Source organism: Puma concolor, chromosome A1 (assembly GCF_028749965.1).
Source record: "Puma concolor isolate L17-30 chromosome A1, mPumCon1.1.hap2, whole genome shotgun sequence".
Lineage (NCBI taxonomy): Eukaryota > Metazoa > Chordata > Mammalia > Carnivora > Felidae > Puma > Puma concolor.
Genome location: NC_141667.1, coordinates 33,392,743 through 33,417,290, shown reverse-complemented (window position 1 = coordinate 33,417,290; position 24,548 = coordinate 33,392,743). Strand labels below are relative to the sequence as shown.

The following is a 24,548-nucleotide window of genomic DNA, read 5'->3' as shown; positions in this document are numbered from 1 at the left end:
TGAGTAGTGAACTGGCTTAACAATTTTAATATGAATAAGCATACTTTCTCTACTTCCTCTGTGATATGGCACGATCACGTCTGTATAGATAATAGAGTAAATTTTACACATTGCAGGTACAATACATATTTGTCGACTGATCTGGTTGATGCAACTGTAAGCCTTTTTTCAGTTCAGAGTCTACATTTTACCGACACCCGAAAAATACTAATTCCTATGTCTGTAACGTCCCATTCCTGAGCAAACACACGTTCACAATATTCGCAACCTAACCCCTTCCAACAGAGCTTGCTTTTGGGAAGGAAATTTCAGAAAAAGCATCCAGAAGGAGGAAAGACCAACAACGCTACTTGAGCTGTCGAGGTGCCCAGTAACAACTTACTGGCTTAAAGTAACAACAACAACAACAAAGAGCAAGGGGAGGTGGGTGGAGAAAGGGGAAACTCCATCAAAGATGCAACTGACAACTCCCAGCGGCTTTTAGATTCCATCCGAAAGGAAAAACGAAAAGGTTAGAAAGCAGTGGCAGGGCGGTGTCCCCTGCCATGTTTCAATTCACGCTGCGCTAGTAACGAGCCACGCAACTGCTTCACCAGGGCGGGCTTCCTCAGTGCCCAACTCTCCCCTCGGAATCACGAGGAGATCGGTCCCCCTGCCCAGGAGGAACGACCGGGGGAGACCGCTGCCGGCACAAACTCCGCCGCGGAGCCGAGGGGCTGCCGCCCGCCCCCGCAGCCCAGGAAGCCCTCGCCCGCGCGCAGGTGGGCGGGCGCCCCAGGCCCAAACGAAGCCGCGCGAGGCAGGGGGTCCCGGCGGCCCTCGCAGCGACCCCCGCCCGCCCCGCCAGGGGGAGCGTCTGCGCCCGACGGCCGGCAGCGGGGACCCGGCGGGCGGCGCTGGGCGGCGGCCCCGCGGCGCGGCTGCCCTCCCGCGTCCCCACCCCCCGCCCCGCCCGCCCCCGGCGCGGCCCTGCCCGCCCCCTCCGCCCCCTCCCGCGGCGCCATGCGCAGACTCAGTTCCTGGAGAAAGATGGCGACAGCCGAGAAGCAGAAACACGACGGGCGGGTGAAGATCGGCCACTACATCCTGGGGGACACGCTGGGGGTCGGCACCTTCGGCAAAGTGAAGGGTGAGGACCCCCGCGGCAAGGGCGGGCCCCGGCCCGCGATCCGGGCGACTTCCGCCTTCCTCTCCTCTTCATCCTCCGCCCGCCCCGGCGTTCCTCCTCTGCCGGGCTCGGCAGCCCCCGTCCGGGCTCCAGCGGGAGCGGAGCCCGCGGCCCCGCCGCGGGACCGCGGCGCGACCCTCCCCGGCGGGGTGGGGGTGGGGAGGGGACCGGTCGCCATGGCGACGGCGCCGCGGCCGGAGGGGCTCGCCCGTGCGAGGGGCGGGGATGCGGAGGTGCGAACTTTCCCAGGTGGGGCAGTCTGGCGCTGGGTGCAGGCGCCGGGGTCTCGGCGCCGAGCCCGGGCGAGAGGGCCTCCCGCTCGCTGGGGCTGTGCTCCCCGGGCTCAGGGCCGGCCCATCGCTTCCCCGGGAGTCCTCAGTATTGTCCGTATTTCCGTCCTCTTTAGGAGGTTCTCGACTTACCTGCCCCGGCTGATTCTCAAGTGTGAAATGTGTCGGTCCCCTCCTTCCTCCGCCCCCGCCCCCTCCCAACTAAGCTTGCTTTGGGCTTAGCTTACGGAATTCAAAAAAGAGGGCCATCTCGTCCGGAAGGATGACTAATTTTTTTCGAAGCAGTTAATGAATGTAAACTGGTCCTGTATTTGCGATGCATGGTTTATGTTTTGAATGCAGACTCCGTGCCTTTAGTGTTTCGGATTTATCAGTTTTGCAGTCTCCGTGTGCCAAACCTGGTAGGTAGTGCAGACGTTGCCTGCAGATAGTATTTATTAGCTCATTAATGTAGTTCGTTTCCATTTATTTGCACAGGATATTTTTAACAACTTAGTGCACATCATTTGAACTTTTTTAAGGAAAGTGGAATCTCTTAATCTTGTGTTTCAACACAATATTCTGGAAATAACAAACTTGATCTCCAGCCCACCAATTCTGGCACAAAAAGTGTTTTGTTTTGTTTTTTTTTTTTTCTTTTTAAGTGTATTTATTTATTTTGAGGGGCAGAGAGAGAGAGAGAGAGACGGGGAGAGAAAGAATCCCAAGCCCGCTCCACGCTGTCAGTACAGAGCCACGTGCTCCATGCAAACCTGACATCCTGACCTGAGGTGGAATCAAGAGTGAGTCCCTTAACTGATGGAGCCACCCAGGTGCCCATGGCACAAAAAGTTTAATTGCAAACCTTGTGAGACATGTTTTTTTTTTCTTTAAAATATTTGACTTTGTTATTAGGGAGGTAGAGGAAGAAAGCATGGAACTGATAAATATAATTCATGCATTGGCTTTGGATAGATAATAACCTGTGACTTGCATATACTGAGCTCTTGGTAAATATTTGACTTGAAAGAACAAAAAAGTTGTGAAAGTCTGTGCAGTGAATTAACTAACTGAGCCTTGCTTTACCGGAGCTAAAATAAACATTTTCTGATTTTATCTAGGGATGGAAGAGGAGAACCCTTCCTTCTCTTGCTCTTTCTGAGTCATAGAACTGGAAAATTGCTGTATAGCCCACAGGGAAGCAACTGCCTAAGTCTTCTTATGAGAATCAGCAAGGCCAACAATGTAAGAAAGTAAGAAGCAAATGCCAGAATAGGGTAACAACAGCCATCAGGGTGGGTCTGTATTAGGCCAGTAAGATGTCTCTGTGCCCTTGAAGTTATTTATTTTGGGCTATGCTGTTTCTTTACTTGTTAGCAATCGCAAACTGCTTTTCCTTTCAAGTATTTGTAAGACATGGTCATTAATGCCCCAAAATAGTCTTGATAACCTCACTCCTCCCAGGACTCTGCTTGGATTAGGATGCTCATCATTCTAATGTAGAACTGTGCAACGTCAGGTCTCATTTTCTTATTTGCTAGATGGCTTTTGGCATGGCAGATAGGAAAGCAAGAGGAAAATGTTCATGTTCTGGATTTGATCTGTGATGTGGCTGTAACATGAATCCCTCCAGTGAGTGCTGTTCTTTATCCTTGACTCTTTCACATGTGCCTGTCTTGAAGTACCAAATACTGTCAAAGTCAGCCTCTCCAAATTGACTAATATTGGCCAAATGTAGAAAGGCCAGTATTAGTCAAAGAATCGCATCTCATAGATAGGGTTAAATTTGTTCATAAATATATTAGTTGATATTAGTCAAAATCTTCAACCAGTGCTTTTTTTTTTTTTTTTTTTAAGAGAGAGAGCGGGCATAAATGAGTGATGGGCAGAGAAAGGAGGAGAGAGAGAGAGAGAGAGAGAGAGAGAGAAGCAGGACTCATCCGAAGTGGGCCTTGTGATTTTTTTTTTTTTTACCCAAAGCGGGGCACCTGAAGCAGGGCTCAAGCTCACCCGTTGCAGGACTCGAACTCACGAACCATAAGATCACGATGATCTGAGCTGAAGTCAGATGCTTGACTGACTGAGCCACTCTCTTTCTGTGGTTCTCTCTCCAAAGCAAGGAAACCTCAGCCTACCTCTCATGAGTCTCATTGGCTCATACAGTCCCTGGGGTCGGGGATGCCAGGTGCTTGTGTTCCTAAGTAGGTACCAGCAAGGGAGATAGCATTACTCTTGGGAGGACCGTGGCCCACTGTTAGATGCGTGTGTGTGTGTGTGTGTGTGTGTGTGTGTGTGTGTGTGTGTGTGTGGTGGGGGCATCTTCTTATCTTCTTCTGAAGTACTTATTGGGAGACAGAATAAATACTGTACACAGAAATGGGCATTAATTGTTAGGAGAAAGAAAAGGGGGCCTAGATTCTCAGGGAGCCGGCAGAAATAACCTATGACAGTGGCGATGTTGGCAACTTTCACTAGCCTTAATTTGACAAGAATTTTTATGAATGCTACAATTAGCCATATATTTCAATGGAGATAATTCAGAGTATATGCAGCTTTTAAAATTAGTTATACACTTTGGTAAATTTAACATAGAAAAGGAATCTAATAGAAGATGTGATACTGATATGCAGAAAAATTCCTGATATGATATTTCATGCTTAGAGGGACTGTGAATTTGCAGTGATTATTTTGTTTCTTATTACAGTCTAAAAAAGTCCTTTGGTAACAATGCCAACGTTTTGAGGGGAAGGTTTAAACAGACAACTCGGGTTGGTTTGGGATTACGCTTGAATTATCTTTTTTATTTCCAAGTTCTCTTTTTTTTTTCTTTCTTTTTCCTGGTTGTCAAGGTGTTAGTCTCCATTCCCGCACAGAGTCCACTCACTTTTCCCCAGGTACAACCATTATAAAAGAAAGCACAGATGAGCACAGTCATGTTATTGTTGCGGTAAATTAAAATGGCACTTTCTGTTAAGTTTTCCAAGAGAAGAGAAGATGGTCTTTTTAGTGGTGTAGGTGGTCTCTAGCAAATGAGTTGTTTATACATATAATCTATTAATTAAGTTGGTATTTTTCTACATAAAACTGCAATTTCAGGTAAATAGGCCACTGTTCCCTTTGTGAATGAATCACAGTAGAAGTTATTTAAAAATTTAAGGAGGGTGCGTCTGCTGTAACTCTTAATCTTGGGGTCATGAGCTTAAGGCCCTACATTGGTATGGAGCTTACTAAAAAAAAATCTTTAAGGACAAAAAACATGTGTGTGTGTGTGTGTGTGTGTGTGTGTGTGTGTGTGTGTGTATCAGCATCGGTAGATCTCAAGTTTATAAGGGTAGGCCACAAAAAACAAAGAAGTAGAAGAACATGTACAGTCATGCTGTTTTGTTTTTTTTTTTTAAATTTTTTTTTTTCAACGTTTTTTATTTATTTTTGGGACAGAGAGAGACAGAGCATGAACGGGGGAGGGGCAGAGAGAGAGGGAGACACAGAATCGGAAACAGGCTCCAGGCTCCGAGCCATCGGCCCAGAGCCCGACGCGGGGCTCGAACTCATGGACCGCGAGATCATGACCTGGCTGAAGTCGGACGCTTAGCCGACTGCGCCACCCAGGCGCCCCTACAGTCATGCTGTTTATATAATTTTTTTAAATTCTTTTTTGGGGGGTATTTGTTTATTTTAGAGAGAGAGCACGAGCAGAGGAGGGGCAGAGAGAGAGGGAGACACAGAATCCGAAGCAGGCTCCAGGCTCCTAGCTGTCAGCACAGAGCCTGACTTGGGGCTTGAACCCACGAACTGTGAGATCATGACCTGAGCCTAAGTTGGACGCTCTACCGACTGAGCCACTCAGGCTCCCCATATAAATTTTAAAGTCATGCAAAAACACTCAGATGCGAGTAAATTGGTACAGTATTTATTAAAGTTAACCCACCAATTCAACTTCTAGGAATTTATCTTATAGATACACTCCTGTGTGAAATAATGAGTTATTCATTGATACATTGTTTATAGATACAAGAGGTTGAAAGTAAGTTTTTTAATAGGATAGTAGTTGAATTATGGTCAGCTGTGCAGTGATACATCCTGCAAACGTTAAAAACAAAAGCAGGAGGCTTTATATAATTTGGGAACAATTTCTAAGGTGTATTTTTAGGGGAAGAAATACTGCTAGTCAAACAAATGTGTATAGTATACCTACCATTTGTGTATAAAAAAACAGGAGCCAAAAGGTATTTAAGTGTAACTACTTGCATATGTGTGGAGTGTTCCTTTAAAGATACATGTAAAACAGTTACATTAGTTGGTCAGTTACATTATATTAGATACACATAAAACAGCTACATTAGGTAGCAGGGGGACATTTCACTGTATATCCTTTTGTACTGTTTAATTGTCTGGTGCAGGTATTATGTTTTGAAAAGAATGTATAAAATTTGTAGAAATAAACATAGGGAAAACATTGTTAAAATACTGTTTGTGTGTTCCTGTATGTGGAGCAGACAAACATTCAAGGTAGTGGTTACCTCTGGGAAGGGGGAGAGGAGCAAGGGATCTAGGAGGAGGCGTTCAGAGCTTCCCCTGCATTTGCATTTCTGCAGTGTTGTGTTGGCCGACTGGTGGTGGGTGGCACATGGCGGACATCTGGTTTGCCGTTTGGGATGCTTGAAGTGTTTTGTTAAGAAAACCTACCTTTCTCACATTTCCACCTTTTAAAACTCACTCCTCTCTAGGATTAAGTTATTTCCCTTCTGGTTTAAGATACGAGATTTTCTGACTCTTAGAATTTTAGAGTTGGTAGCTAATCGTTGACGAATCTGCTGTTCGTGTGAGGGAGATGTGAATTCTGGGAGCCTGTGCTGTGAGTGGCCTACAAGCCTTCCATGGCAGAAATACCCATTTCCATTTTGTTCAAAAACGGTATCTTAGCACTACTGGAAAGCAGTGACAGTCTCAAGAGCAAATTTTGAGCTTTGGGAGGGGGGTGTGGTTGACTTGATGCCTATTGTGCCAACAATAGGGTCCGCTTGTTACTGTTGACTGACTGTGGAGCAGCAGTTAATTTGGCTGCAACTGAGTTTAGTCAATGCAGAATCTTTTGCTTAGTTTTGAGAAAGCAGTTCAGAGTTTGATACCGTGCCAAACCTTTTCCCCAGTTCTGCAGAGATAGATGGTAGAATACATAGGTCTTAAGACTTGGAGTCAGAAGACCTATCCCAACTTGATCATATAATAGCTTTACTTCATTGAATTACATAATCGCTCAGAGCCTCCTAATTACCTGTATCATAGGTTTGTTGTGAGGCTCAAATGTGATAATGTGTTTTTTTCCTAAGCTGTTATATACTATATTTTCAAAAGTTTTATGCTACTGAAGTTCTAATATTGAAGTTTGTTGGTAATTGGGTTCAAGGCAAATATTTGTTCCCATAATTAAGGAAAAGAACAGATTACCGTATCATAGCTTTAAATTACCAAGCTTTTGCTGGGAAGAAAGAGGAAGAAAGACAATATTCAGAAGGGCTATTGCCTACTCTAAAAGAGAAAATATTTGAGTCATCAGTGTTGGGACATTATTTGAAAACCTCAGAGGGAAAAGCCTGTATCCAAAGAAGATAGATTAAAAATGTTTAACTGGTTTCTCTACCAGGTGCTTCAGAGCCATTATTGTGTTAATATTCATAGTGCTTTCCCAAAAGGGAGAACATACATCCTCTCCCAAATGTGTCTTCTGTCCTAGTATATTGTAGGGCATACTTCATAAAATTCATTGTGATAATTTTAGTTTTATGATTTTTCTAGCCTATAGAAAATTCAAATTCCCAAATTAGAACATTGGAGAGGAGGCTGTTAAGAGTTGACTCCTGATAGGCTGTGAAGGGGAGGACACAACTTCAAAATGCAGAAAACCATGGAGCTGGAACAAATAGCCTAGGAGTAAGAGGTCCTATCCTGCTAACTCCCACAGATGTCACTGTGTGAAGGCACAGGGGAGTAAATGACGCTCATACAAGGTGAACATTTGCTTGGTTCCCATTCATTTTGTACAGTGTATCCCATTTAAGAATTCTGGGCATGTGTAGTACAGATTAGAAAACCTGTTTTCAGAAAAGATTACTTTTGTTTACTTGTTAATTTTAATGGTGAATTTTAAATATGAGAAAAAACTATTCGTTTCCTAGGGCTGCAGTAACAAAGTACCACAAACTGAGTGGTTTAGAACAACAGAAATTTATTCTTTCATAGTTCTGGAGGCCTAAAGTCCGAAATTAAGGGGTTTGTAGGGTTATACTCCTTCTGAAGGCTCTTGGTGAGAATCTTTTCCTTGCCTTTTCCAGCTTTTGGTGGCTCCTGGTGTTTCTTGGCTTGTGGTAGCAAAACTGTAGTCTCTGCCTTTGTCTTCCAGTGGCCTCCTGTAGGTGTGTCTGTGTTCTCTCTTCTTATTTAGGACAACGTTCATTAAATACAGAACCCACTCTAAAGCTAGAATGATTCATTTTGAGATCCACACCTGATTACCTTTGCAAATACCCTATTTCCACATAAGATCACATTCTGGGCTGTAGGGGCATTATTCAACCCACTACACTTGCCATTTTATATGCTTTTGGTTTTATGATCTTGGTTTCTCCCTTATAATACTTTAATGTTTGAGAGACTTTTTAAAACTTTTTGAAAACAATATTTATTTATTTTGAGAGAGAGAGAGAGAGTGAGCGCGTGAGCGAGCACACACGTATTTGTGTGCTCTTGTGAGCAGGGGAGGGGCAGAAAGAATCCCAAGCAGGCTCCATGCTGTCAGCACAGAGCCCAACGTGGGGCTTGATGTTACAAACTGAGATCATGACCTGAGCCAAAATCAAGAGTCGGACACTTAACTGACTGAGCCACCCAGGTGCCTCAGTTTTTGAGAAACTTTCAATTGGTTTGCTAGAATGAATAAAGTGTGTTCTTGGTATCTTGTCTTAAAATGCTGAAATTGATGAGGCAGGTTTTTGGTAGACTGAATTAATTTTCTAGTACAGGAAAAAGATCACAGGAGCGGTGCCAGACACATAGTAGGTGCAGGTACTCAACTATTTCTTCTTTTTTTAATTTTTAATTTATTTTTTAAATTTACCTCCAAGTTAGTTATCATATAGTGCAACAATGATTTCAGGAGTAGATTCCTTAATGCCCCTTACCCATTTAGCCCATCCCCCCTCCCACAACCCTTAGTTTGTTCTCCGTATTTATGAGTCTCTTATGTTTTTGTCCCCTTCCCTGTTTTTATATTATTTTTGCTTCCCTTCCCTTACGTTCATCTGTTTTGTCTCTTAAAGTTCTCAGATGAGTGAAGTCATACGATTTTTGTCTTTCTCTGACTGACGAATTTCCCTTAGCATAATACCCTCCAGTTCCATCTACGTAGTTGCAAATGGCAAGATTTCATTCTTTCTGATTGCTGAGTAATACTCCATTGTACAAATATACCACATCTTCTTTATCCATTCATCCATCGATGGACATTTGGGCTCTTTCCATACTTTGGCTCTTGTTGATAGTGCTGCTATAAACATGGGGGTGCATGTGTCCCTTCGAAACAGCATATCTGTATCCCTTGGATAAATACCTAGTAGTGCAATTGCTGGGTTGTAGGGTAGTTCTATTTTTAATTTTTTGAGGAACCTCCATACTGTTTTCCAGAGTAGTTGCACCAGTTTTCATTCCCACCAGCAGTGCAAAAGAGATCCTCTTTCTCTGCATCCTTGCCAACATCTGTTGTTGCCTGAATTGCTAATGTTAGCCATTCTGACTGGTGTGAGGTGGTATCTCATTGTGGTTTTGATTTGTGTTTCCCTGATGATGAGTGATGTTGAGCATTTTTTCTTGTGTTGGTTGGCCATCTGGATGTCTTCTGTATAGAAGTGTCTATTCATGTCTTTTGCCCATTTCTTCACTGGATTATTTGTTTTTTGGGTGTTGAGTTTGAGAAGTTCTTTATAGATTTTGGATACTAACCCTTCATCTGATATGTCGTTTGCAAATATCTTCTCCCATTCCGTTGGTTGCCTTTTAGTTTTGCTGATTGTTTCCTTCTCTGTGCAGAAGCTTTTTATTTTAATGAGGTCCCAATAGTTCATTTTTGCTTTTGTTTTCCTTGCCTCCAGAGACATGTTGAGTGGTACTCAACTATTTCTTAATGAACAAAGTTTTAGAATAACTCTTATTGGCATGTGAGAATTCAGTCTATTATTCTTTTCAAAACTGTGAGCCTATAAATTAAGGATTCCTCTGATATGTTCAACTTCTTAGACTTATCCTTTATTAAAAGGATATCTGTATCTGTATTATTATACTATGTAATGCCCTTTTAGGATTATCTTTTTAGGGGTGCTTGGGTGGGTCAGTTGGTTAAGCGTCCGATTTCAGCTCAGGTCATGATCTTGCAGTCTGTGAATTCCAGCCTGCGTCGGGTTCTGTGCTGACAGCTCAGAGCCTGGAGCCTGCTTAGGATTCTGTGTCTTCCTCCCTCTGTCTCTCTGCCCCTCCCCTGCTCATGCTCGTTCGCTCTCTCTCAAAAATAAATAAAACAATAAATTTAAAAAAAGGATTATCTTTTTAAAAAAGTTATCATGGGGTACCTGGATGGCTCAGTTGGTTAAGTGTCTGACTTGGGCTCAGGTCATGATCTGACGGTTCCTGGATTCGAGCCCCACGTCGGGCTCTGTGCTTACAGCTCAGAGCTTGGAGCCTGCTTCATATTCTGTGTCTCCCTCCCTCTCTGTTCCTCCCCAGCTCAGAGTCTGTCTTTCTGTCTGTCTGTCTCTCAACAATACATAAACATTTAAAAAAAAATTAAAAATAGCTTTATAAAAAAATTAAAAAGTTATCACATTTCACTTACTGTTTTGGGGAAAGCACAAGTTTTTGAGCTAGATCTGGGTTCATGTTTTGATTTTACTAACCACCAGCTATAGGCCTTTGGGCAAGTTATTTCATCTTCCTGTGCCTCAGTTACCTGTCAAGTGTTGCTAATAATATCAGTCTTCCAGAGTTGGTTAGAGTTAAAGGGTCAGTAGGTTTGGACACAAAGTGGCTGTGTCATCATGCCTATTAATTACTAAGTTGTGTATCTTAATTAAATTGTTATGTGTTGCAAATCAATTAGATTTATATTTAAAAATAGTATTTGTTTACAAAAATGTGATTTAAGCTGAGTCAAATTACTCTGCGCTCTTCTATGACTGAATAAGCGTTCCTATAGTTTTTAGGTATTAGGTGAAATCACCGTCAAGGACTTGGTGCCAAGTGTATATGTCTAGCACTAATATGTTGAAAATTAACCAAAGTCAGGAAAGGGTCGAACTTTGGAAGCTAGAAATCTCAGGATTGATGGTTGATGGAAGGGGGAAGGATGGAGCAGGTTGGTGGAATTGAAGCTTATGAGGATGGGAGCTAGATGGATAGAAATCATAGCTATTAATTATTTAGCACTTATTATGTGCTTAAAGGGATGCTACTGACTCTAAGTGGATAAGGGGCACAAATCAAAGAGCTGAGATAATTGGCCGTGTGTGGATTAAACCAGAAAATTTAGAGCTGATTAGATAGGGAGAGGGGGCAAGTCTGGGAGCGATTGAAAATAAATAGCCCTAAATGGTAATAGCCACCATTTATTCATCAAACATTTACTGTGCTGGACACTGTGGAAAGTGCTTTATAAACCCTACCTTATGTATTCCTTATAGTCACCCTTGTGTATGTGGTATTCTTATTTTTACAGACAACTGAATAGAAGGTTGAAGTTACTTAACTTTCCCAGGTCAAACATTTAGTAAATACCTTCATACACAGAACCCAGGTCTGTGTGACTACAAAGTCTATGCTTTGTACACAGACTGCCTTCTTTTTTTTAAAAAAAAATTTTTTTTCAACGTTTATTTATTTTTGGGACAGAGAGAGACAGAGCATGAACGGGGGAGGGGCAGAGAGAGAGGGAGACACAGAATCGGAAACAGGCTCCAGGCTCTGAGCCATCAGCCCAGAGCCCGACGCGGGGCTCGAACTCACGGACCGCGAGATCGTGACCTGGCTGAAGTCGGACGCTTAACCGACTGCGCCACCCAGGCGCCCCCACAGACTGCCTTCTTATGTGAAAGGAGAATGGGGCATTCAACCTGTTACTGAAAAATGTGAATCTAACACCCATCGTTTTTTCTTTTTTTTCTTCCCTTTGGGATTTTTGAATTGTAAAGAATATAAAACAGTAAGTAAAATATGAAAAAAAAACCACTATAGAATAACTTTTAATTTTGGTACATTATCATTTTCTTTTTTTTTAATTTTCTTTTTTATTTTTTAAAATGTACATCCAAATTAGTTAGCATATAGTCAAACAGTGATTTCAGGAGTAGATTCCTTAATGCCCCTTACCCATTTAGCCCACCCCCGCCTCCCACAACCCCTCCAGTAACCCTCAGTTTGTTCTCCATATTTAAGAGTCTCTTATGTTTTGTCCCCCTCCCTGTTATTATATTATTTTTGTTTCCCTTCCCTTGTGTCCATCTGTTTTGTCTCTTAAAGTCCTCATATGAGTGAAGTCATATGATGTTTGTCTTTCTCTGACTGACTAATTTCACTTAGCATCATACCCTCCAGTTCCATCCACGTAGTTGCAAATGGCAAGATTTCACTCTTTTTGACTGCCGAGTAATCCTCCATTGTGTATATATACCACATCTTCTTTATCCATTCATCCATCGATGGCCATTTGGGCTCTTTCCATACTTTGGCTATTGTTGGCAGTGCTGCTATAAACATTGGGGTGCACGTGCCCCTTCAAAACAGCATACCTGTATCCCTTGGATAAATGCCTAGTAGTGCAATTGCTGGGTGGTAGGGTAGTTCTATTTTTAATTTTTGAGGAACCTCCATACTGTTTTCCAGAGTGGCTGCACCAGCTTGCATTTCCAGGCACATTATCATTTTCATAGAAATATTTTTGGTATAGGTAGACAGTGTAGAATACGTTATGTTTTTGTTTGCTCTTTTCATGATTATAAGAACATTTTCTATAGTCTTCCTCTGAGAGAGAGTTAGAATAACAATGTAATAAACTGTTCTCTAAAATTGGTCGTTTAGTCTTTTCTTAAATAAAACACTATAACAAAAATAATTATGTACATGTTAAAATGTACTTAATTCTAAGGTAAATTCTGAGGAACTATATAAAAAATATATATCACTCTTTCTCTTAAAAACATTTTTTAAAATGTTTATTCATTCTTGAGATAGACAGAGCATGAGTGGGGGAGGGGCAGAGAGAGAGGGAGACCCAGAATCCCAAGCAGGCTCCAGGTTCTGAGTTATCAGCACAGAGCCTGACGCAGGGCTCAAACCCACAAACCATGAGATCATGACCTGAGCCAAACTCGGACACTTAACCAACTGAGCCACCCAGGTGCCCCAAAATCACTCTTAATGCGGTCTAGTATATCAGCTTTTCTTCCCCTAAAATGTTTCAATTGGTTTGCCAGCCATGAATAAGGAATTAGTGCACTAATTTTCCCTTAAAAAAACAAACTGATCATGTACCCTGCTTATTTACTTAGTTGTGTGTGTGTGTGAGAGAGAGTCAGAGAGGTTGAATTTGATCTCTACAGTGGCTGTTACGACACCTTTCTCCTCCCTGTTACTGTTCAATTTTTGTTTGAATACTATTTGTACAGTCATACTTCTGTGATTTCTGTTGTTTCAGAAATGAAGATATGCCTCTATTTCTTCTAAGTAATCTCTAATTTGATGAAATGCTCAGGTATTAGAACAACGTCTTTAGTCTTTGTTTGGTACTTTGTTTGGTTATTGATTTCGTTCTGTTTACTTACTCTTCTTTTACTGGGGAGGGACTTCTATTATTCATAGGTGGAATAGTATTTATTCTCTACTCGCTATTACTCATGAGTTGAATTTCACTTGATTTCCTGTTCTTTGTCTATCAGCATCCATCCTTTGAGTGCTAATTTTGATTTCTTCCTAATTTTTGGTATGTTTACAATAAAATTTTCTCATATTTTTACAACTTACTGCTTTCTAATTGTTGTAAAATTCATCTTGCTCTGCTCTTCCTTTTATATTTCCTTTTTTGTTTAAAAGATTTTATTATTAAAAATTTTTAAAAATATTTATTTTTGAGAGCTAGAGAGACAGAATATCTCGGTGGAGGAACAGAGAGAGAGGGAGACACAGTCTGAAGCGGGCTCCAGGCTCTGAGCTGTCAGCACAGAGCCCAAGGTGGAGTTCCAACCTACAAACTGTGAGATCATGACCTGAGCTGAAGTAAGATGCTTAATTGACTGAGCCACCCAGGTGCCCCTTTATTTTTATTTTTTTTAAATGGGCCTAATGCCCAGTGCAGAGCCCAGTTCAGGGCTTGAACTCAAAACCCTGAGATCAAGACCTGATCTGAGATGGAGAGTAGGATGCTTAACTGACTGAGCCACCCAGGCACTCCTTAAAAGATTAAAATTATTTAAAATAATTTAAACATAAATGTTTGAGTAATTTCTACACCCAATGTGGGTTCGAACTTACAACCCTGAGATCAAGAGGCACATGCTCTACTGACTGAGCCAGCCAGATGCTCTAACTTCTGTATTTCTTATCACCTTGTGATAGTTAATTTTTTCTACAACATTCATGTATTCTTGGGTTCATGTTTTAAAATTTTTTTTTTTTTTCAACGTTTATTTATTTTTGGGACAGAGAGAGACAGAGCATGAACGGGGGAGGGGCAGAGAGAGAGGGAGACACAGAATCGGAAACAGGCTCCAGGCTCTGAGCCATCAGCCCAGAGCCCGACGCGGGGCTCGAACTCACGGACCGTGAGATCGTGACCTGGCTGAAGTCGGACGCTTAACCGACTGCGCCACCCAGGCGCCCCAGTTGGGTTCATGTTTTAAATGTTCATGTTTTAATTAATGTCTGTTCTTCTTGCTTTATTCTTTTGTACTTTAAAAAACTTTTTGGTTTTTCCTACCTTACAGTTATTTTGGTCATCTTCAGAGGCCAGGAAGGTCCCAGGGACCCAGGTTGCTTTTGGTCAGTTCTGTTTTCTGTGGCAGTGTTAACTGGTATGTAGCAGATGTTCAGTACATGAAATGAATTTGAAAGAACACTTTGAGTCTCTTTTGCAGTTCCTTCTTTAATGATAGAATGCACATCTGGAGTTTTGATAAGACCCATTGTTTCTTGGGTGCCTGGGTGGCTCACTTGGTTGAGTGACCTACTCTTGATTTTGGCTCAGGTCATGATCCCAGGGTCATGGGATCCCTGACATGGGATCAAGCCTTGCGTCAGGTTCCATACCGAGTGTGAAGTCTGCTTAAGGTTCTCTCCCTGTCTTCCTCAGCCCCTCTACTTTGTGCATGCTCTCTTTAAAAAAAAAAAAAAAAAAAAAAAAAAAAAAAAAAGACTCTGTTGTTGCATAGTTAATCTGGGTTGAGATTAAGTTGAGCAGGGTATCCTATGAGAGGAGACTGGTTGATCTGTGATGAATTGGGAGTTCAGTCCCAAATGGATTCTGCTTTAACATTCCTTCTGATTCAGAGTCTGCCAGTAGTATCCAGTATTGTGGCTATTTCCCAGTCCTGTTTCAGCTATGCAGTTAATGGGAGAGAGTTTCTACTAAGCCATTGCTTGGAGATTTTGGGGGTAGTTCAGACAGATGAGATTACTACTTCAGGTATCAATAAACTAGGTCTCAACAAACTAAGATACTTCCTGAATTAGGGTTTAACAGTTTATTTGACTGCACTTAATCACATCTGATTGGTATAGGAGATTGGAGAAAGCCTTATCCGAAATTAGAATGTGCTTCCAATTTTCAGTCCCATTTCAGCTGTGATTATAGGTTTTTCTTTGTTACTGATTTCATGTGTATTTAGTTTTTGATGGAAGTATGTCCAGTGTATTCCTATTCTACCATCTTTCAGGAAATTTCTATATTTTCTTAGCCGTGGGTGGTTTTGAGATTAGTCAAGCTATACAAATGGTGGTTATAAGAAAATTTAGAGATTCCATTTACATTGTAGTAGTTTGAAACTGGCATTTTTGATTCTGTGATAATGCTTTGGGTTAGGGTAGACTATGTTGCAGTTGTATATTTGTTCACTTGCTGGGAAGATGTACATTCCAGAGGTGTTGTGTGGGTTAAAGAATCTGGACAAAGTAGGAGGTGAATTTAGGTGATAAATTGTATTTTTGAGAAGGATTGAGACTTACTGTGACTTAAACAGTTTTCTTGGAGTCTTAATGCTTTTTTCTGCAAGTGTGAAATACCTGTATAACTTACCTTGGATTTAATATTATTAAGTAAAACATTTAAGGAAAATAGCAAATGCTTAAAAAAATTCGAAGTAATTAGAAACTACCCCATCCCCTGACCTTCTCAACTGAAGGGAGCGTGGGGGGCAGAGAAGCCCATCACTCATTGTCTTGGTTGGCCTGGTGGAGGGAAAATGTTGAATTATTGAAAACCATTGGACTAGATGATCTGTAAGGTTCTCTTTAGTTCTAAAATTTTATTGTTAAGTCACCAAGAGCACCTATTAAGTGAGGAGCAAGCAGTGAATTTTGTCTTTAGAAAGCTAATTTAATTATCTTGTTGCTCCCCTGCTTAAAAACATGCAGTGGTTCATAATCCTTGAGGGTTTCTAAAAGGTGGGCAGGCTCAACTCCATCCCAAATCCCAGATCAAGCAGGAAAGCCTATTTAGATTGGAATAATGAGAAAAAGTTCTTGTTTAAAATAATGTTTTAAACACAAGAAGTTTAAATCTTTTTTTTAAAAACTTATTTATTTTGAGAGAGAGAACACATGCTCATGTGTGCATGCATGAGCAGGGGAGAGGCAGAGAGAGAGAGAGGGAGAGAGAGAGAATCCCAAGCAGGCTCCATGCTGTCAATGCAGAACCCAAGGTGGGGCTCGATCCCACAATCTTGAGATCACAACCTGAGCTGAAATCGACAGTCAGATGTTTGACCAACTGCCACCCAGGCACCCCTAAACACAAGAAGTTTAAATTATCAATATTGAGTTTTCAATTTGGAAATGATAAAAAGTATCATAATTATCTGCTGAGGGCTGCCATAACAAAATACCTCAGCCAGAATGGCTTGAACAGCAGTTTATTTTCTTACAGTCTGGAGGCTAAATATCAGAGATCAAGGTTTCAGAAGGGTTGATGCCTTCTGAGGCTTTCTCCTTAGCTTGCAGATGGCTGCCTCTTCCCTCTGTCCTCCCAGGGTTTCCTGTGTGAACCCCTGCTCTCTCGCTCTCTCTCTCTCTCTCTCTCTCTCTCTGTGTGTGTGTACAGATGTACTCTTATAAAGATACACCAGTCAGGGGGTATTCAGACCTACCTGATCTATTTCAACAGTCACTTTTTTACAGGCCCTATTTCCATGTACTGCCACATTCTGAGAGGAAGGGTTCCAACATGAATTTTGGGGGGAGACACAATTCAGCACATAACATACATAAATAACTAAGAAGGAATTTCTTATTTATCATTACCTTTGCCTTTCAGTTGGTAATTACCAAGATCACCAGGGAAAGCTCTCAGCTATTGGTCTTGGTCTTACAAACTATGTTCTACTTTAGAAGACAGCATTTTCTTCCTAAAAAGCTAAAACCCTAAACCACTTATTTAAAAAAAATTGATACATGTGTATTTCAAAAAGTCAAATAGTGCTAAGAGGTGTATTTATAAAACAATTCCTTACCCACACTCTCAACTCTTAGCTGTTTTTTCTTGTATTTATCTCTAGGTTGTTGTTTTTTTTTTAAACCTCCATATTTCAAATTGATCCATGCATGTGTACAAACTATTTCTTAATTCTTGTTGTCAGATTTTTATTGTTGTTGTTGAGTTTCTGTTAGAGTAGATATGGATTTCAGTTCTCTTACACCTTTTCCTCTACACCCTCATTCTCCTAATAATTACATCATAGTTAAAAAACCCTACATTTAGCATTTCATAATTGTGACTGTGTAAAAACTATATGCCAAGGCAATACTGTGACTATATATATTTTTTAAATGTTCATTTATTTTGAGAGGGGGCTGGTAGAGAGAGAGAGGGAGACAGAGAATCCCAAGCAGTTTTCATGCTCGGTGTGGAGTCCATTGTGGGGCTTGATCTTATGACCCCAAGATCATGACCTGAGCTGATATCAGGAGTCGGATGCTCAACTGAGCCACCCAGGTGCCCTGTGACTGTATTTTCTTACATTACTTTTAATTTTTCCTGGAGTTATTAAGTTAACCTTGGTTTGTCCATTTTCTTAGTTTTCTTTAAACCTGAGGCTAAATTTCTTGTATCTTCAAATGCTTTTGTAAAATCTCTCTCAATACAGCATTCCAAACTTTCAAACCTATAAAATAATTTATCTGCCCCCCCCCCCCCCCAATCTTGGCTCCTCTGTCACATTTCTGTCTGGATTTGTTGCCTCTAGGCCTTCTACACATCTGTTACCTAGGACTTTGCTTCATTACCATATTGGAGATCTCTTAGTTTTTCTCCTATATTTGATCCCTTCTTTAGTGGATATTATCTTTCTTCATTTTCTTCCTAATTTTGATAGAATATATATTCTCCAGTAGGTTCTAGGGAAAGGGTAAATAAAAGCTAAAATTTTGGAGACTAAATCCTATTATTACCATTGATTATCTGGGCATAGCATTCAGAATTGAAAGCAAATCACTGAAATTTTTTATTCTTGGGGCACTTGGGTAGCTCAGTTGGTTAAGCGTCTGACTTTGGCTCAGGTCATGATCTCATGGTTCATGAGTTTGAGCCCTGTGTTGGGCTCTGTGCGGACAGCTCTGAGCCTGGAGCCTGCTTCAAATTCTGTGTCTCCCTCTCTCTCTCTGCCCCGCCCCTGTGCACACTTTCTCTCTCTCTCAAAAATAAAAACATTAAAATTTTTTTTTAATTTTATTCTTAAAAATAGAAATGGCATGCTCATGAACTGAAATTTGAATGGTTCAAGGGGTTATGGAGAGGGGGAGTGTGTCTGTGGCATGAGGGCATTTTGGGGGATGGTGGAACTATTCTGTATTTGATTCTAATGGTGGCTTTACCAGTTACTATATGTTCAACTTCATAGAACTGTTCACCAAAAGCAAAAAGTTCAGTTTTTTTTTTAAAGTTCAGGTTGTATGTATGATAGCTTAAGAATTAAAAAATCGGAATTTAAAAGTGCAAAAAAGTATATAGCAAAAAGGAAGTCTCTTCTTTCTCTCTGTGTTAGCTTTCCAGTTTTCCTTTCTGGAAGAAACCACTGTTACCAGTTTCTTATGTATTCTCCCACTTAATCACTCTTGAACATGTAAACAACATTTAGAGGCAAATCAGGTAGAATTGAAAGAAACTTAAATTTGCTCAGTATTTTCTGAGAGTGCAAACTCTTAGAATACATGTAAATATGTTATTAATCAAGCCTGGCACTAACTGGTTAAAATTATTTCTCCTACAGTTGGCAAACATGAATTGACTGGGCACAAAGTTGCTGTGAAGATACTCAATCGACAGAAGATTCGAAGCCTTGATGTGGTAGGAAAAATCCGCAGAGAAATTCAGAACCTCAAGCTTTTCAGGCATCCTCATATAATTAAACTGTAAGAACTGATTGTATTAAATGTAGTCATATCATTTTAAAATAATTTTTGTTAACCAACTTACTCTGACAAGTGAGAAGGATGACTGACATTTCTTGAATCTTCCTCAAGATTTAAAGATTTTTGCCTGTTCATGTATTTATCTATATCTAACCCTGTTCTTGGTCACCTAAGCCTGTGTTCATGTTTTGCCCTTGTGCTTATCAGCTGTTACCTTTCTCATTCTTTCTTGTCTTCTGGACATGGCTTTCTGATAGATAACTTTCTGTGTCCCTGTTGCTGTAGAACCAACAATGATTTGCTAGTAAAAACTCTTGACATCCAAATTTCCACATGATGTCACTTAGCCAGTAGAAAGGGTGTTCCCCTGTACTGCTTATATCTGAGAAAACAAATAATGACCGATAAAATTTTAGGACTCCAGTATTTCAGAAGGGCAGTGATATTATGGTTGTTTTACAGTGGCCAATTGTAGGGTCTCCATATAACTTACTTATTGCTCAGTTTTCTCATGCGGGCTGTCAGTGACAACTGCTTAGCTTTTGTACTGAATGAGCTGACTCAATTTGTTTCACTCTCCTCTCTTCTCATTTGCTGAGGTGCTGTAGTTTTAAGTGCTGTCCATATGCTGATGACTTCTCCATACACATCTCCTGCTTTGTTACCTCTTCCCCTAACTCCAGATCCCTCACTCACTGCGTATGTCACATCCCCATGGGGATGCTAGAGCTGAACTTTCTGTTACCCTCCCCCAAGCCTGCTCTTCCCACAGCTGTCACCCTCTGTGAATATCCAGTTCCTTAGGGCAGAGACTTAGGAACCATCCTGAACTTCCTGTCATCCATTCCATTTCTTTCTTCAAAATCTATCTAGAATCCGAGTGTTCCTCAATTCCTTCATTACCATCAGCCTAGTTTGAGCCACTGTCATCTCTGTCACAGACTCCTGCAGTAGACTATTGCTTCCACGTTTACCATCCCATCAGTTCTTCATGTTGTTGCCATAAATTAAAGTTTCCTTTTTAAGAGATTAGATCACGTGACTACTTTGCTTAAAACCTTTAATAGCTTTGCATCTCCCTTAGAGTAGAAGTCAGGCCTCATCGTGGTTTGTAAGGTTCTGTCCTCTGGTCTCCAGTTAGCTTTTTGAGTCCACATCCTATTTCTTTCTGCCAGCTCTCTCTGCTCTAGCCGTCTTACCATTCCTCAAACATGCCAGACAGACTTGTACCTCGGGGCCTTTGCACTTGCTGGCTCACCTTCTTCCTAGATCATGGTATGGTTTGCTCCCTTCCATCAGGTTCTGCTCAAATGTTACTTTATTGGACAGTAGTCCTTCCTTAAATGCCCTGTGTGAGAGGTTCCTCGTAGTTTGTTTTATTTCTCTTCATAGCAAGTTCTACCACCTGAGATATTGCTTATTTATTTAGTGTCTGTTTCCTGGCTCCTGGAATGTGAACTCCATGAAGGCAGAGAATTTGTTTTGTTCCCTGCAGCTTTCCCGGATTCTAGCACAGTGCCTGCTATATTATAGGCACTTAGTAAATATTTACTGAATGATGAATATACATGTTTTAATATTGGTAGATAAATGTTTTCTCTCACCAGGTACCAGGTCATCAGTACACCATCTGATATTTTCATGGTGATGGAATATGTCTCAGGAGGAGAGCTATTTGATTATATCTGTAAAAATGGAAGGGTAAGCAGTTCTGATTTAATCCTGTATATATTTTGTAACTCCCCTTATTCCTTAGTAGCTTCAAAATGTCAGAGAGCAATTTTGTTAAGAGGTCTACTTAATAACCAGTTTCCTTAGTCATATATTTGTCTAGAATCATAGACGATTTAGAGTTAGAAAAGACCTTAAAGACTATTTCCTTAGTCTACTTACATGGAAGTGGAAGCTGAGACTCACGATTTATAGTTTACTCAAGGTCACATGATTTATTAATGACAGAATTGGATTGAGACCCCAGAACTCATGATCCTCCAACTCATGCTTTTGGGGTATACAAATACTTGTAATGTATATCTTGAAGTATATATTTAATCCTTACAAAACATATTAAAGATCTAGGCCTTGCTAGTCAACCCTGGCCACATTTAAATTGCATTCATTTTTTGGTTTCAGAAATCTGATGTACCTGGAGTAGTAAGAACAGGCTCCATGAAGGAGGTAGGAATTAGACTTAAAGAATTTAGAGTTGGAAGGAACTTTAGAAGATATTTTGAACAGTTTCTTAAGTTACAGACATAAAAAGTAAACACCGCCCCTCCTGCCCATGTTTTTCTCATACCCAGGTTATGTGGTATGGCTAAAACCTCTTTCTAGAAGAGCTGTGTCTAGCAGTGAGAAGCCATTTTTTTTCCCTCTCAATCTAAAGTTCTTTATATCATTCACTCATTTGTTCTATGTAGCATATCTATTTACTTTCATCAAAATCAAACTCATTAACCAAGTTAACTTTGATTTTACCATTTTTTAACATGGTTCATTTCAATTTTCAGGTATTCCACTTCTCTATTCACTGTACCCCCTCCCCCCATGCTATGCTATGCCTGGAAAAATGGAAACAGGCACAAGTTGGATTGGTATCTTGTTTTCTTATCTTTTCCATTTGTCATTTCTTGGTCATTTTTCTTCTGTGGTATATTAAAATTTCAGCTGTTGGGGTGCCTGAGTGGCTCAGTCAGTTGTGTCCGACTTTGGCTCAGGTCGTGGTCTTGTAGCTGGTTAGTTTGAGCCCCACATTGGACTCTGTGCTGATAGCTCAGAGCCTGGAGCCTGCTTCTGATTGTGTCTCTCTCTGCCCCTCCCCCACTCACGCTGTGTCTCTGCCTCTCTCTCAAAAATAAATAAACATTTAAAAAATTTTAAATTTCAGCTGTCATATTTTCTATTTCAAAGATCTTGTTTTCTGAAATTTTCTTTTTAAAGTTTATTTATTTATTTTGAGAGAGAGAGCAAGTGTGCAGGTATGCACATGTGGGAGGGGCAGAGAGAGAGAGAGGGAAAGAGAGAATCCTAAGCAGGTTTCATGAAGCCTGATGAGTGAGATCTTGACCTGAGCTGAAATCAAGACTTGGACGCTTAACTGACTGAGCCATCTAGGCGCCTCTGAAATTTTCTTTTTTAAATAGCCAGTTCTGCTCCACAGTTATAATAACCTTATCTGTCTAAGGATAATAATTAGTTGGTTTTTTTTAAGGTTTTAATTTTAATTCCAATGTAGTTAACATGCAGTGTTTTATTTGTTTCAGGTGTAAAATACAGTGATTCAACAATTCTGTACCTTACTTAATCAGTGCTCAACATAAGTGTACTCTTAATCCCCATCACACTTTCACCCATTCCTCCCATCTCTGGTAACCATCAGTTTGTTCTCTGTAGCTAAGAGTCAACAGTTGTTACTTACTTACTTACTTATTTATTTATTTATTATTTAAGTTTTCCTCTGTTCCCTGCATTGTTACTGTACCTTTTGTGCTCCCTGTTCCTTTTTTTTTTTTTTTCCCCCTGTTCATTTTATTGGTCTCTGTCTTTTGTAAAGGTCCTTCCTCAGATATCTGGTGATTCTTGGTTGTCCACTTATATTTGAGTGAGGTACTAAATGCCAAGCTCATGTAGGTGGAACTTAATGATTGGTGAGCCTTCCCATAGGTGGAATAGGTAGGGATCTGTCCATTTTGTTAGGGTGCACCAAATACCCGTAATTTCAAATAGTTTTCCTTAGATCAGAGGGTTGCTCTGGAAGCAATGTTTCAATTTCCTTGAGGGTATTAGCTTAGCTTGCAGTTCTCTGAGAGCTGAATTGGGAAGAGGCCTGCAAGACTCAGTAGTTAGTATGTTGACTTTCACTTAATCCCTGTGTTTTCCTTCGGGCGCCTCATCCCTGCCTTGGTGTCCTTGAGAACAGAGCTGGTTTGGTCTTACTCAAGAGCAAATCATGGGTCTTATTCCCCCATAGGGGTGAATTTAAAACTTCAACCAATTGTCCTGCTTTCGGTCCACCTCTCATTTCTCCCTTCACGAATTTTCTAATTTCTAAGCTTTTCCAGAGTTCTGTGTGCAGGCTAGTTTATTATTGGTTTCCACCCTGCAGGCTTAAGATTTCTGCTTTCTGTTTGGTCAAGTCTTCATCGTTCATCCACTCTATAGCTTGGTGACTCCTTCTGATTTTACTGTTGTCACTTTTCTTGCTCTTTTGGTCTTTCTATGCTAATGTCCTTTTAGTGATGTTTCAAGGTGTGGAGACAAAAGATTCAGTCTACCATGTTTAACTGCAAATATGCTTTAACTTTTCTAACTTTCCTTTGGAGACTTCTCCTTTTTCATCTTTTGTACTGTATTTATTGTTAATATGGTATAATTTTCATTTTTGTAGTCTGTTTAGTTAATTTACCTATTATATTTTGTTTAATCAATTAAGTTTTATTTCACATTTAGAACACATTCTTTTTTTCATTTAGTATATTTAATATAAATAAAGTTGTGTTAAAAAAAGTGAACCTACATTTCTTCTAGAAATAAATGTGTTAGATTATTAGCAGGTTATTTTCTCTAGAGGAAGGGTGTCTCATTGTACTTCATTAGTTTTAATTTTGCTTTCAAAAGAAATTACTAGTTCACCTTTTCTCCCAGATTGTCCATGCCATTTAAAGTGTAGAAGTCTGGCTTTAGAATGCTAATTTGTGACCTCTGTTAGAAAATTGCATATTATAGAGAATTAATAGGCTATTTATTAAATATGACTTCATGGGTACAGGCTCATCCAAATAATGGTTATAGCTTTGGGGAAAAAAATCGTAAAACAAGACAATATGGATAAATGGATAAATGGAAGTTCTTAAAGAATATTTTTTAAAATGTTAGTTCCTGCATAAGATAATTTTTTCAGAAAACAGACTAAAGATACATGTTTTTATATTTTATAAAACAAATGAATTAAGGTTTTTCTTTTGTTACAACTAAAAAGTCTTTATTTCAGGACATATAACTTGATTGCTTGCTAATTCATTAACAGTCTTGAATGTTACTTCCTCATATAGTCTAAAATAGTATCACCCACCCCAATATAATTCTGTGCCCTTATTCTGCTTTATTTTTCTTAAAATACTCCTTGATGGTCTCTTTATTTCTTTATTGTCTATTTTCATCAACTAGATTAAGAGCCTTTGTTTTATTCATTGCTGTATCTTGAGTGCCTAGAACTGCTTGGCACACTAAAGATGTTCAATAAATATTTGTTAAAGGAATGAAGGATTAAATGTTTCCAGTGTATAGGAGAAAACATATCTAGTTTCAAGGAGAAGTTGAAACTATTTGAAATAGCTCATGAAATACAGGGGAAAGCAATGTAGTCACAAGAGTGGTAACAGAAAGTTGAGTTCCAAGATCCTCTTAGCATTTTGGCTTTGTGCTGATTGTACCCATCTCCCCATTGCAAAAGTATC

General features: G+C 40.3%; 1 protein-coding gene across 8 annotated transcripts in view; it reads left to right on the top strand.

The window, feature by feature from the left end:
* Positions 1-24,548, top strand: part of PRKAA1 (protein kinase AMP-activated catalytic subunit alpha 1) — a 46,968-nt gene that overhangs the window by 8,341 nt on the left and 14,079 nt on the right. The window contains exons 1-5 of one of the 8 annotated variants that reach the window (XM_086677733.1): positions 1,020-1,129; positions 2,559-2,682; positions 18,951-19,092; positions 20,700-20,793; positions 21,226-21,270. In XM_086677733.1, coding sequence (XP_086533859.1) covers positions 20,734-20,793; positions 21,226-21,270 — 105 coding nt within the window. In that variant the 5' untranslated portion in view covers positions 1,020-1,129; positions 2,559-2,682; positions 18,951-19,092; positions 20,700-20,733. Of the gene's footprint in view, positions 1-963; positions 1,130-2,558; positions 2,691-2,767; positions 3,070-18,950; positions 19,093-20,699; positions 20,794-21,225; positions 21,271-24,548 lie in introns of those variants that run through there. The other 7 variants (XM_086677740.1, XM_086677711.1, XM_086677718.1 and 4 more) reach the window with 7 other exon arrangements.